This window comes from Helobdella robusta (genome assembly GCF_000326865.2).
Source record: "Helobdella robusta unplaced genomic scaffold HELROscaffold_8, whole genome shotgun sequence".
Taxonomy (NCBI): Eukaryota; Metazoa; Annelida; class Clitellata; order Rhynchobdellida; family Glossiphoniidae; genus Helobdella; species Helobdella robusta.
Window position 1 is genome coordinate 2840092 of NW_008705459.1, and position 14356 is coordinate 2854447.

General features: G+C 32.5%; 1 protein-coding gene across 1 annotated transcript; it reads left to right on the forward strand.

Moving 5' to 3' along the window:
• Window positions 1-2380: 2380 nt before the first annotated feature.
• HELRODRAFT_70386 (hypothetical protein) lies at window positions 2381-5753 on the forward strand (the record flags this gene model as incomplete). Its single annotated transcript, XM_009031881.1, has 9 exons — window positions 2381-2568; window positions 2860-2931; window positions 3284-3584; window positions 3897-4003; window positions 4407-4564; window positions 4683-4780; window positions 4918-5067; window positions 5229-5443; window positions 5606-5753. Coding segments are annotated over 9 exons (1437 nt in total), but the record flags the coding sequence as incomplete, so codon positions are not given.
• Between the last annotated feature and the right edge of the window lie 8603 nt (window positions 5754-14356).

The window sequence follows — 14356 nt, forward strand, 5'->3', positions numbered from 1 at the left end:
TTTGCAGCACGTGTCAATGACGAGAAACATCTCCATCTTACAACTGAAAAATGTTTGATAAAAATTTTTTGAAGTTTCTAAATCATTCCACATCCAGAGATCAAATCATGTTCTCATACATCAAACAGACACCTTGCACAATCGATGAATATGAAGTTTTTTTGTTCCTCTGCATGGAATCTGTATTGCTTAAAGTGTTGAGATTCTCTAAAATAAAGTTTAGGACCATAAATATCTCATGTCTCGATATTTTAGTGATTTAATGTCAAAAATATAATTAAAAGTTTAATTAAAATGTAAAACTAGATCGAAGAATGTTCATATCTACAAAGATATCACATTTTAACCTTTGTCGTGCTAGGCTAAATAATGCTTTATAGTTCAAAGGCTGCCGAAATGTCTATTTTAAATATAAATTTAAAATTTTTACATTAAAATATTATTTTATTACTAATTATACAATTTTTTTCATTTGTAAGTCATCGGTAAAAGTTAAAAACGTATTGTTAAAAGAATTATTTTTTGTTAACAAAGCGTAATAACATTTAGCCAAAGGTCACGTGAAACCTCATTACCGTCTGGCAACTGTTGCCGTAGAGAGGGCAGCCATAGCCACGGTTTCGTTGGTGATCAATTTCTCTTTTTTTCAACAAGTAATTATATTATTTTTCAAATTTATTTTTTACAAAAATTTTAATTTTTTAATTTTTAAAACTCAAAATTTTTGTTTTTGAAATTTTCAACGTTCTCGATGAAGTTTTGCCTAACGCTAACCTAGCACCTAATTGCATCTACTACTAAAAAACCATGGCGATGAGCTGTTCGAGAGGTTGCGTTGCCAGTCAACCGAATTTCTTTATAAACTTTTTATTGCTCGTTTGTTTATTTTTGATTTCCATGAGTTATTCGCCTAATAGCGTTTAATTAAATTAAATTTATCTTCAAATTCAAAATTGATAAGGAATTATTAATTAAGGATTGTTTTGATTTTGTATTGGGATGATGATCACGCATTTTAGGTTTTTTAGTGATCATCATTTTTTTTTAAACACAACAACAATAATGATAAATAAGCTGAGTAACAAGATTATTAAAACACTTGAAATAGAAAATTTTTAGATTTTGTTTTGTTTGAATTCATTTCATGCATCTCATGGTTAAAGTTAGTTCATTCATAATAAAATTGTTTTCAAAACAGAAGCAAGTGTTTATCTAGGAAGATATTTTACCTGATTTTCTGGCATTTAATGATCAAATTCTCAAATCAGTATGAGCACAAGAGAAAGCCTTTCAGTGGTAAATGCAATGCCAAGTCACAATCAGGTTCGTCATAATCTTATATTTTGAAATTTTATTTGCTTATTTTGGCTCAACTACATTTTTTTGATAAAATTAAAGCATGATATTAAATATTGTTGTATAAATTGTTCTAGTGATTTAACTTTTCATTAAAAGTTGACTCACAGCGTTTATACCTCGCATGAAGATTATGAAGAACGGCAATATGTTGTTAATGGTAAGCCAGTTCAGATCACATTCTTATACAAGTTATTAGTAAATACAATGCACTGATTTCTTTTATGTTATAAACTTGCGATTTTCAGATGGCAGTAGCAATCGTGATGTCTTGCTACCTTTGCAGCAACAACAGCAGCAGAATCATGTGATGTACCAACAGCAGCCACATCTGTTAGATTATTTTGTTTTTTTAATTTTGTTTTATTAAACTTAATGATTTAAAAACAATGTTTAAAGTTTGTACTGTATTATCCTAGCCAGTGCTAAGCATTATGCATTTTTACCAAAATTGAATTTCTCAATCAAATCTCCAGTTTGCAGGCTTACCCAGATTATGAGGTGGTACAGCCAGGAATGTATGCTACAGTCTCTAATGAGATGTACTACGAATCACCATCTAATTCTCATGTTAGTCAATTAATGTGTTATTTTCAAATAAATGTTTTTCCAATTTTATAGAAAGTACTAAGGTATTTTTTTAATTTCAATTTATTCTTTCCTTTGTTTTTTCTATTTCTACTAGTTCTAACTACTTTCTGGAAATAACAGTTTTTCTTTCAGAAGTAATCAAAAAATTATTTGTAAACAACATTTTCAGGTAATAAGCAATGGAGGTGAGATGTTCATAGTCGAAGAGAAAGCATTAGTTGATGACCTCTCCCCCAGTTCACTACCTTCCACTATCAGAGCTGCTCCTGCATCGGTTTCTGTTTTTCTGTATTATTTTTTCATTATTATCTGACATTTATTTCTTTTTTGTGGAATAACTTATATCCTCTAGTAGATTTCACAAAACCCAACACACCACAAAATACTATGAACACAACTACTATGAACACAAATACATTTTTAATATGTATCTATGAAGGTACAATGGTTACGAGATAACTACGAACAGACAGAAGGTGTCAGCCTGCCACGCAGCTCCCTCTACATAAACTACCAAGCTCACTGCGAACAATGCAATTTGGACCCCATGAATCCTGCATCATTTGGAAAGTTGATCAGATCCATTTTTCCAGGTCTGAGGACTCGTCGACTAGGAACTAGGTTGGTTTTGAGCATGCCAGTTGCTTATATCCTCCCCATTTTTTAAATTTTAGCTCTGGGATTGTTTAATAACAATGCTTCTGCCTTGAATAATTTACATTTTTTTCAAATATTTGTGGGGTTTTTAAACATACATACGTACAATCATTTTGAATTTATTGTTGTAAGAATGTCATCATCAAAGTTTTTAGCTACTACAGCTTATGTGCATTCACACTTATTTAATCCTTGCACATGCTTTTAGGCAAATAACTCATTGAAAAGATGAACTAGCAATGTTTTTTATTGCAGAGGGCATTCCCAGTACCATTACTATGGAATTAGGATAAAGCCGACCTCATCGTTGAGGGACTTTGATGATAGGTATGTTTCCATGCGGACTCACCCATCTCCAGCATCAACATTTTCATTGGGCAGTCATCATCAGCGTTTCTTATTACGAAGGTGTTTGCCTGATTTCTATTTGTTTTTTTTTAATGATTATGTTGCTTTTGCCATTATTTATTTATAAATTATTTTTTTTGCATGGCTGTATTTCTAAGGAAGCTGTTATAGGGTAAATTAAATTCAACATGTTTGTACTGTCGTTGATTCTGCAGGTTTCACTACAATGAAGAGTATTAATGTATTGTTAATTGCAGTTGTATTCGTTAATATTCACGTTAGAAATGTAAGCGTAGTACAATGATTGACAAATCGCGTTTGGCTTTTACAGAGGTTTAAAAATGGAGCACCTTCGCCATCGTCGCCAACACCATCCAAGCATGCCTCCTCACCATCAGAACATTAGTGATGAGATGGATAGCACAAACGACAGTATGGCTGAGGGCAACAACAACAGCAGCTGCAACAACAGTGCCACTAATTTAACTCAGAATAATCAGGACTTTTTAGGAGCAGTTCCTGACAGGGCCACCCACTTCGAACCTTTAGATATTCAACTTGAGGATTTGCCTGACGGTTGCACACTGGATAATATTTCAACCTTTGTCTCACTCTTCAAAAATCATTGCAAGGTTGGCTTATAAAAATCATTGTACATTTATGCTGTGTACTTGTGTGCAAATGTATGTATATATATATATATATATATATATACATATATATATATATATATATATATATGTATATATATATATATATATGTGTGTGTGTGTGTGTGTGTGTGTTCTTTTATTATTTTTTTTAAGATAGACGTGTTTTTTTTTATAGTTTATAAACATATAATGCTCGTCTATTATATAATATTTATAAATGTTACAAAATAATTTGCCAATTATTAATTCTTAATGAATGAATGAATTAATTAAATAATTAATTCATTGCAGTACTTCATGAAGTTGGTATCAAAACTTCAGTTCTCAAAGATAGAGGCCCTGTGGATCAGTTTTTGGAAAAATCTGAAGCAAGATGAGAATGAAAATGATGGTGATATGTTAGTTGATTGATTGATTGATTGATTGATTGATTGATTGATTGATTGATTGATTGATTGATTGATTGATTGATTGATTGATGGATGGATGGATGGATGGATGGATGGATGGATGGATGGATGGATGGATGGATGGATGGATGGATGGATGGATGTCTCTTTTCTGTCCAACAATTAAATGACTATGAGATGCAAAGATTTGATTAGGTTTCTAGCCACACCTTTAAAATCAGCAAAGCATACAATACATTCGAAACCTTCAAATTAAATTCAAGAAAATTTATTAAATTATTATTTATTAAATTAATTTATTAATTTATTTTATAAAATAATTAAATTAATTTATTAAAATCCTACTCATAAATATTCGTTTACAATGTTGACATGTTCATTCTTATTATAGGCCAACCGGTGATAAATCAAAATGTCAGCTGTCAAAAGAGATGTTCTACAGCATCTGCCAACACAGGCGAATTCAGCAGTTCATCAGGCACGCTGAACACATTCTCTATCAAGCAGTGGTCCACGTCCTTCTTCCTGATGTCCTCAAGCCTATACCATGTCAGGCAGATTTCTATTCATAATTTCACATTAGTATTTTTTATTTTATAAAATTATTTCGTTGTTTTTTTTTCAAATGAATAGTCACTTCCATTCCTCATTCCAACACGACTGACAGGTTCTCTGACACAGAGCATTAGAAACTTCGCAAAACACATGGAAGGATGGATGAAGAATGCACTATCAGGTGTTCCACAAGAGATATTAAATATTAAGGTGAGATCATATCACTGTAGTTTGCTTTGCTGTTTGCTTGTTTGTTTGTGTATTGCATTATTACCTAGGCTTAGTTTCAAATGTTATTTTCAGTGGCGTCGTTTGTTTTTGACAATTCAACATGTTAACACCTCCAGATGCAAGCCGCCTGTGCACTGGCTCAGATACTTCGTAGGTACACATCACTGAATCACTTGGCCCAGGCAGCTCGTGCTGTCCTGCTCAATCAAGTGCAGATCAACCAGATGCTGGCTGACATAAACAGAATTGACTTTGACAATGTGCAGGTTTCAAATTGTTTATAATCTTCACTCATTATCATTGCCTCTTCTAACGATATTTTTGTCACCTATTCACCATCACATTCAACATCATGAGAGCTGTTGACGTTAACATTAAGGCTTACAAATAGCAATTAATTGCATTGTACACATGGCACAACGTGCAGGACCAAGCATCAGTGGTGTGCCATTGTGAAGACACAACGATCACAGATCTGCTGGCTGACTTTAAACTCGTCCTTCAGCAGCAGGCAGCACTCGAAGATTGGGCTTCCTGGTTGAAGGATGTTGTCGATCGCTTCCTCGGCTCCACTGCAACTCTCAACAGTTCTGATTTTTCATCATCTGCTGATCAATTTTTGCTTAAATGGTCATACTACAGGTGATAGTTCTTATATTTTAGTTGCACATTTTAATGCCAATGATTTTTTCCACTTTTTCACTATTTACATTTCATGAGTATAAGGAAACATTTGTTTTCCGTTATAACTCTATTTCTTCATGATTCACTCATTACCTCACATCTCTTTCCCCCTTCTGCTAGCTCCTTGATAATCAGAGACCTGACCCTTCGAAGTGCTGCCAGTTTTGGTTCGTTCCACCTCATCAACCTCCTCTTCAACGAATACATGTACTACTTAGTTGAGCACAAGGTGGCAGAATCTTTCGGCCACACCTGTATTGCCGGCATGTGCCAGCACAAAGAAAGAACACCCACCCTCAACGGTTCCAACGCTGGTAGCAACAACGTTTCCAGTGCTTCTTACAATAGTAAACATGACGACAAGAGATACAGCAACTTAATTGACAAACAGGTCAACTCGTCTGCTGAAACTGCTGTTAGAATTGCTGATAATGATAACGACAACGATCTGGTTTCATCATCTAGTAATAAAAATGATAACAGAGGTGCTGACATTGAGCACAAAAATGAGAACAGTCGTATCATAAAGACTATTTCCACTGATAAATTATTTAACGGTCCCACGGGCGACGTTACAAATGTTGGTTGCAATGCTAGAAGTAGTAACTTAAATGACAATAGTGCAAGTGCAAACAGCAATAAAAATAATGACAACAAGGCAGACAGCAATGACACCAACAGCAATAACAATAGCACATGCAACGGCAAACTGAATGCTAGAAGCACCAACTGTGCAGTTAGTTTTACTGCTTCTAATAGCTGCATAAATAACAATTATGGATTCGTTAAAAAGGACGGCATTTTTAATGGCAGCAACAAAATCAGAATCATCACAATGCCATCCTCATCCTCACTGTCATCACCGTCGTCATCATCATTGTCTTCCTCTTCATCTTCTGGAAAAGTGTTAATTGTGGAACGAGTAACGACAGTACAACCAACTAACTCCTCTTCTTCTTCTTCTGCACTCTCCTCGTCGGCATCATCATCTACCAGGCTGAGACTCACAACATCATTTTCCTCAAAGCCCATCATCACCCTTCCGACTATTTCTCTAGCACCACTGCCAATTGGTTACAAACGAGTGGATTTATCCGTACCAACGCAACAACATTCAAACGACGCGCCAGCTAGGCCAAAATTCACCATCGTTCAACCGCTGTCAACATCATCGACATTGTCTTCATCCTCATCATCAAACTTTTCCAAAACGATTATTCTCAAGCCGGTAACGACGACGACGACATCTCTTTCAACCTCCATGTCGTCATCCACATCTTCGTCGTCATTTTCCTCGTTATCATCGTTAGTGATGGCGGCAAAAGTTTCTACCCCTACCACTGTTGTTAGTTGCTTAAAGAAGCCGAGGTATGAATGAGGCATGCATTTCAGAAATATGCCATCTAGTGATTAAACTGTTCAGTGATTGATTCATTCATTTATTGATTCATTCTTTTGTTTATCAATTCGTTAATAATTAATAAATTTATTTATTTATTTTTTCATTCATTATTTAGAAGTATATTTGTCATGTGATCCCGCTAATTTTTGAATTATCAAAATAAATTTTGTACTCTGAAGATTCATTTGAACCCATCTGGTTAACTGCATTTTTAATTAGGTTAATTAATCTCTGTAATTAATTTATTTGGTTTGGTGATTCATGTTTTTAATTGCTTGTCCCATGCGCCCGTCTCTCGCCTTGGTTTGCCAGTGAACTTGCTTGAGAGCTGCTTGTCACTCTATACGATATCATAGCAGTTATTTAGTTTTTAGATTACTGTGTGTGTGTATGTGTGTGTGTGTGTGTGTGTGTGTGTGTGTGTGTGTGTGTGTGTGTGTGTGTGTGTGGTGTGTGTGTTGAATGAATTGATAGGATTATTGGTTTGCTAGTTTATTTATTTGATTGCTTGATCGATTATCACAGATTGCTGTTTAGTGAATAATTGGTGATGACCAAGTTATTTTTTGTTAGTTCATTTATTGCATAATACTTTTTAATGCAAATTTTCAGATAATGTGCCTTATCTTTATAAATATGTGCTATATATATATATATATATATGTGTGTGTGTGTGTGTGTGTGTATATATATATGTATATATATATATATATATTGTATTGTATTGCAGAATATGTACAGCGCCTCTTGTGAGTTGATTTCAGAAGCGCTCTCCACTTTCTTCGCCGTTGAATGTTGAAAAAATGAGTCTTTAGCCGTTTTTTGAATTCATTTCGACTCATGATGTTGAAATTCTTTAGATCAGCAGGCAACGCATTCCAAATCTGGGAAGATGCTATATATATATATATATATATATATATATATATATATATATATATATATATATATATATATATATATATATATATACATATATATATATATATATATATACATATATATATATATATAGTGAAAGAATGTTTATTTATATATATATTTGTCCATGTGCATACATATATATATATATATATTTATTTTTTCATGTACATGTTTATAATAGATAAAAAGACTTCAAAATAATGTATGTGAATATTTTCTACGTGGAATTCTTTAGACTCCGATAGTTCTTGTACATATAGTACGTGATGATGTAGTTGTGATGTTATATGTAAATAAAGAATGATTACGATAAATCAAAATAATTGATTGCTTTGAATAAAATGCATTTCATCATATCTCCCGACAGCTTTTTGTGTTTCTTATTCAGCTACTACTTGAAAAAATAGGTGCCTGATATATGTGCTTATATAACGCGGCTACATCATGTGAACGCACGTTTGCACGCACACGTACCTGGCTGAACGTTTGATGTGCATATAATTAATTACTTCATCAATCCATGGCTTGAATATTTTACAGGATGTTTGATCAAAACTGGCTTAGGCGATGCATTTTCAGCGTGATTTAATGCATTCGAATGAACACTTACCTGTTTTTAACTTGACTATGTTGCCTAACAGGCCTGCAATGGGCGTTTATATTCGCGTTTGTGGTATACCTCGCATTTCTACGTATACAGTTTTACGTGTGTTCTAATCACATGTGTGTTTGAACTCGCATTTCGCTAACGAACGAGCGCAAAGCATACACGCACGTACACTTATAATATAAAAATATTTGCACACATTTTAAATGCGTCTTTGATGAAGGAATTTGTTTGTTCGCGTAGTTCTAATAAAAGAATTTTTAAAGACAACGCAAACATTTACGGACGTGTACAAGGACAAACAGTTTTAACAATGGTCGTACGTGCGATCGTGTGCGTGTATATATCGCATAGCAACAGTGTGCACATGAACATTAGCTCATATCACATGCTTGTGAGCATAAATATGTCATGGAGATGCCATTTTTCTAGAGGTGTGTTCACGGAACAATATTTAGGAAACCGGAGCGTGGCGCTCTTCTTGCGAGTGTGTGGGTTCATTTATCAGTGATCGTAAAGATGAATGACGTAAATGTGCGTTTGTCTGTGTGTATATGTCAGTGTACGTGAAATGAGTGAGTCTATCTATATAGTATAAAAACATATTCTATAAAATAATATATATATATAACTATGATAGTATGGCGTCTGTGTGTTTTTGTGTGTTTGTCTGTGATGTACCTGTGCTGTATAATGTTGTATGTGTATGTAACAATGAATCGTCATTGTACTACTGATCAATACATACATGATTTTCGGACTGAATGGAATGTCAGGTAGATAGGTTGATTTGATAGTAAATTACGCTTTGACATGTTATTTATTGGAGTTTTTTCATCTATGACGCCCATTCTTTAATACAAAGATATAGTCGCATATGTTCATTACTCGTTCGTTTGTTCGTTCGCTTGTTCGTTTGTTCATTCGTTTGTTCGTTCCTTTGTTGGTGTATATTTTAGTTTCATATGCAATAAATATTCGTTAGCGAATGCGAATGGTGGCTACTGAACAGAGAAAAATAAAATAAAAATAGCGAAACGAGAAGAACCGAAATGGTAAAATGAAGCTAAATAACAAAACGCGAACATACGAATGATATGAAAAATGATAATTTGGTATTATAAACGTACGAAAAATGGTGATTGCGTGAACATGATAACATGATCGTTGAAGTATAAATGTTGATAGAGCTGCATGCAAAACGTTTAAATACGTCAAAAATTATACAAAAAATAAGTTGGAAAAATTAAAAGTAGCATAAAAACAGTATAAAAACAAAAAACAGAGGAAAATGATTCTAAGCTAATGAAAAAACTGCCAAAATATTGAAAGCTACTACTTCTACTAGTAGTAATAATACTGCTTCTACTACAACCACCACCACCACTACTACAATTTTTACAATTACTACTACTACCACCACCACTACCACTACTACTACCACCACTACTACTATTACGACTACCACTACTTCTACTACTACTACTACTAATAATAATAATACAAACACTACTACTACTACTACTATTAATAATAATAATAATAATAACAATGATTATGATGGTAATAAAAATAGAGTTGAGAAGAGCATAATGATCCAACAAGGCAGTTAGTTGTCTGTCGGCTGACAATAATGATGGAGAGAATGATGGTGAGGACGAAGAGGAGAATTTTTGTAACTTTTTAATTCACATGTGTGTGTGTGTACATTAAGGCACATGTGTGTTTTTGCATTAAAACACACGTGTGTGTGCAATACTTTCCACACACATACTAAAAAAAGATTGCATTCAAATCTATAGACCATATGCTATTTCTTGCATACATATATTTTTGTAGATGATGGTGCTTGTGCCATTTTATGTGTGAAAATGTCTCTCTCTCTCTCTCTCTCTTTCTCTGTGTTTATGTGTGTGAGAGAGTAGGTGTGTGTCTGTGTGTGTGTCTTCGTCAGTGTGTGCATTTGTGTACATACAAAAATTCTGTTTTGTATTCATAAAGTTGAGATGAAACGATCGTATGCAAGGACGAACGACATTTTGCTGCTGGTGGTAAGCCTGAAATGCGTGCCTGTATGTGTATGTTGTATGTCCGTTTGTATGTTGTATGTCCGTTTGTATGTTGTATGTATGTATGTATGTTGTATGTTCATTTGTATGTTGTATGTATTTATGATGTTCGTTGTATGTTCATTTGTATGTTTTATGTGTGTATGTTTATTTGTATGTTGTATTTATATGTAGTATGTATGTTGTATGTCTGTTTGCATGTACGTATGTATGTTTGTAGGCGTATTGTATAAGTGTATGTAATATAAATATGTAATTGTCGAATGTATGTATATTCGTATCTCGTATGAATGTATGTATGTTAGTATGCGGTGTATTTGCCTACAACTGTGTGTATATGAGTATGCGTACTCACGTAGGTACTGCACGTTTTGTACGCAAACTCAAAGTACACCTTTGAGTGTGTCGTTGTACTTCGCTTGCACACAAAATTGCAATTGTTGTGTTGCTAATTTCGGGTTGCTCTAGCCTTAGTGGTGGTATCAACATTTGTTAACACCTCATGTTGTTTAATAACTATTAATATTAATTAAAAATTAATTGGTTATATTAATTAAAAGTAATTAATATTAATTAAAAATTTTGTATTTGATATAGAAATTATTATCTAGATTTTCAGATTACCTTGTTGTCAATGGATTAATTAAATTATTTTAGCCAGTAAATTTGTGCGAAAATTTACATGTACACAATTCAATTATAAATACATTGATTAAATAATTAATTAATAATTAATTAAACTAAATAGTTAGCTTAATTACTATTTAATTATCCAATTAATTTTATTCTAATCATTCATCTTCCAATATTTTAAAACAGAATTTTTTTCGTGACAACTTTGATGACCATCTTCTTCATCACATTTACTCGCAGGACTAAAATAAAATATTAAAAGTTATAATTATTACTATACTATTATTATTGTTGTTAATTAATTATTTAATTACTTAATTAATTGATTGCGGCTACAATTTGGATCTAAAAGTAATTAACCAGCATTCATTAAGGTTAGAAACTTCATTACTGGCTATTCATAAATATAATAAAAATTAATAATAATAATAATGATAATAAGTAACTAAGATGTAACAACTGAATATATAGCAAGCTATTAATGATGATGTTTATATTAGTATCAAACGATTATTTATGTTGTTTATTATTGTTATTCTATTTATTGTGGCGTTATTATTATTATTATTATCTTCATCGTTATCATGATCGTCAACAACAACATTATTATTATTATTATTATTATTATTATTATTATTATTATTATTATTATTATTATTATTATTATTATTGATGTTTTTATTTACTGTTACTCTTTTAACATTTTGATTACAACTTGTTACCTTCATTGTTGAAAAGGTTATTGACAACTACAACAACAAAAACAACATTTGCAACAACAACAACATCATCTGCAATGAAATAGCAATAAACAACTACAATAACAACAGCAACAATAGCACGACGTGAATTAAACGATTGAAATGTTTATAAACAAATAGATAAATGTAATGCAATGGGACCATTATACATAACATCCCGACATCACTAACAACATAAATAATAATAATTACTATAACAATAACAACAACAACAATAACAATAACAACAACAACAATAATAATAATAATAAAAAAAAGCAATAATACCGACAAGAACAAAAAAAAAGCATGTGTACATATAAAGATAATTGATTATTCATAAATAATACGAGCAATGTTTTCAAAGGCATTTCATGCTTGTTAGGAAATATTGTCACAAGCACTTTGCGTTACGTCATTACCCTCCTAATTACGTCATCACTTCGTCATCCTTCTGTTGCCATCTGTTATCATTATTCTCATCACCATTATCACCATCGTCGTCATCAAGTTATCATCGTCGTCATCGTCATTATTGTCATCATTCTCATCATCGTTTCTATCATCATCATTATAACAACTCTAACTTTTTGTTATCATCATCGTCGTCACCATCGTCTATACCATTGTCGTATTGTTGTAAGGCAGCCGACATTTTTAACATCATTCAATCATCGTTTAAGTCATCTTAGTCATCATCTTCACTATCACATCATCATCATCATTTTCACGTCATCATCATCATCATCTTCTTTTCCGTCCTCAACATCCCATCATCATCATCATTTTCACGTCATCATCATCATCATCATCATCTTCTTTTCCGTCCTCAACATCCCATCATCATCATCATTTTCACGTCATCATCATCCTCTTCTTCTTCTTCTTTTCCGTCCTCACCATCCCATCACCATCAGCAGCATCATTTTTCATCATCCTCATCATCATAATCTTCGTCATCATCATCACGATTAGCAAATAGAATGACGGCGACTCATCAATAATGACAACAAGCGTATAATGGCAGCATTAGCTGCAAAGAGAGCAGAAACAACATTAATAATAATAATAATAACAATAACAATAATAATAATAACCAGTACAAACAACATACATACAAACATACAATCAATACTTCCATTCAAAGCATTTCTCTGTTCTCTTGGTCACGTGACTGAGCAGTGGGTGATGATGATGATGACGACGACGATGATGATGTTAAACATCATGGTTGTGATGACGATGATGAATATGATGATGATGATGACGATTTTAAACATGATGGTTGTGGTGAAGATAATGTTGTGATATTGTTTCATAAATTTGATCCCTAAGGATCTTTTTAACATACCAGAATCAGTAAGAAATGATTTCAGATGATTTGCTACAGACAAGATGGTGCAAAATTACTCCCCATCATAAACTATTTCTGAATTACTTATTATTACTTAAAAACTACTTATAAATTACTCATTACTTATTATGATAATAGCTATAAACTGAATAGTACATACTATGCAAATTTCCATCTTAAAAATGCAAAGTAGATTGAGTCTGAGCATCGGATTGTATAATGAAATAGCCTCTCGCTATTCTATTCGTGGTTCAGTTTTTAATCATTTGTTTGTTTGTGTGTGTTTAATTGTTTTTCTGCTTGTTTGTTTGTTTCATTTCAATATATTTACATACACACACACTCGCGCAACAGATGAATTGATATTATTTCTAAAGATTTTCAACCAATCTATCCTCTATAGATCCAACAAAAACAACCCGACAGAAACTCCTGTTATAAACTATTCTACTACATTTAAAATAAAACAACAACAATTATTTTACTCACTACAAAATCGCTTCAACTGCAATATAGTGCGTTAATATTCCTTTTAGATTTAGCTTTATTTAGCGTAACATTTAAAATTAAGAGCAATCTGAAGACATTTAGATAGAGGACTGCTGGTAAAAAAATTGTTTTACAGGAATATACAATGTCTACAAATTATTTCTTATCGTAGCTTGCAGAAGATGTATGTTTGTTAAAATAGCTAATTCTATAGAAGAGGAAAGAATGAGACGAGGTGGTGTAGCTACTAACTTTTTGATATCTTGGTCGTCATTCGAATTTTATGAGATTTTCAAAATTTTTCATTTATCTATTCATTTATTTTTTGTCCTTTCATTCATTTATTCGTTCGTTCGTTCGTTCGTTCATGCACCACATTTAATATAACATTTTTTTTAAATCTAGTCGGAAAAGCAATTTTTTGGACAACAAATTAATTTAACGGTTAATAAATGAATGAATGAACGAATGAACGAACGAACGAACGGACGGACAAATGAACGAACGAACGAACGAACGAACGAGTGAATGAATGAATAAACGAATAAACGAATGAACGACTGAATGAACCAATGAATGAATGAATAAATGAATGAATAAATGAATGAATAAACGAATGAATGAGCCAATAAATGAAATAAACATTTACATGA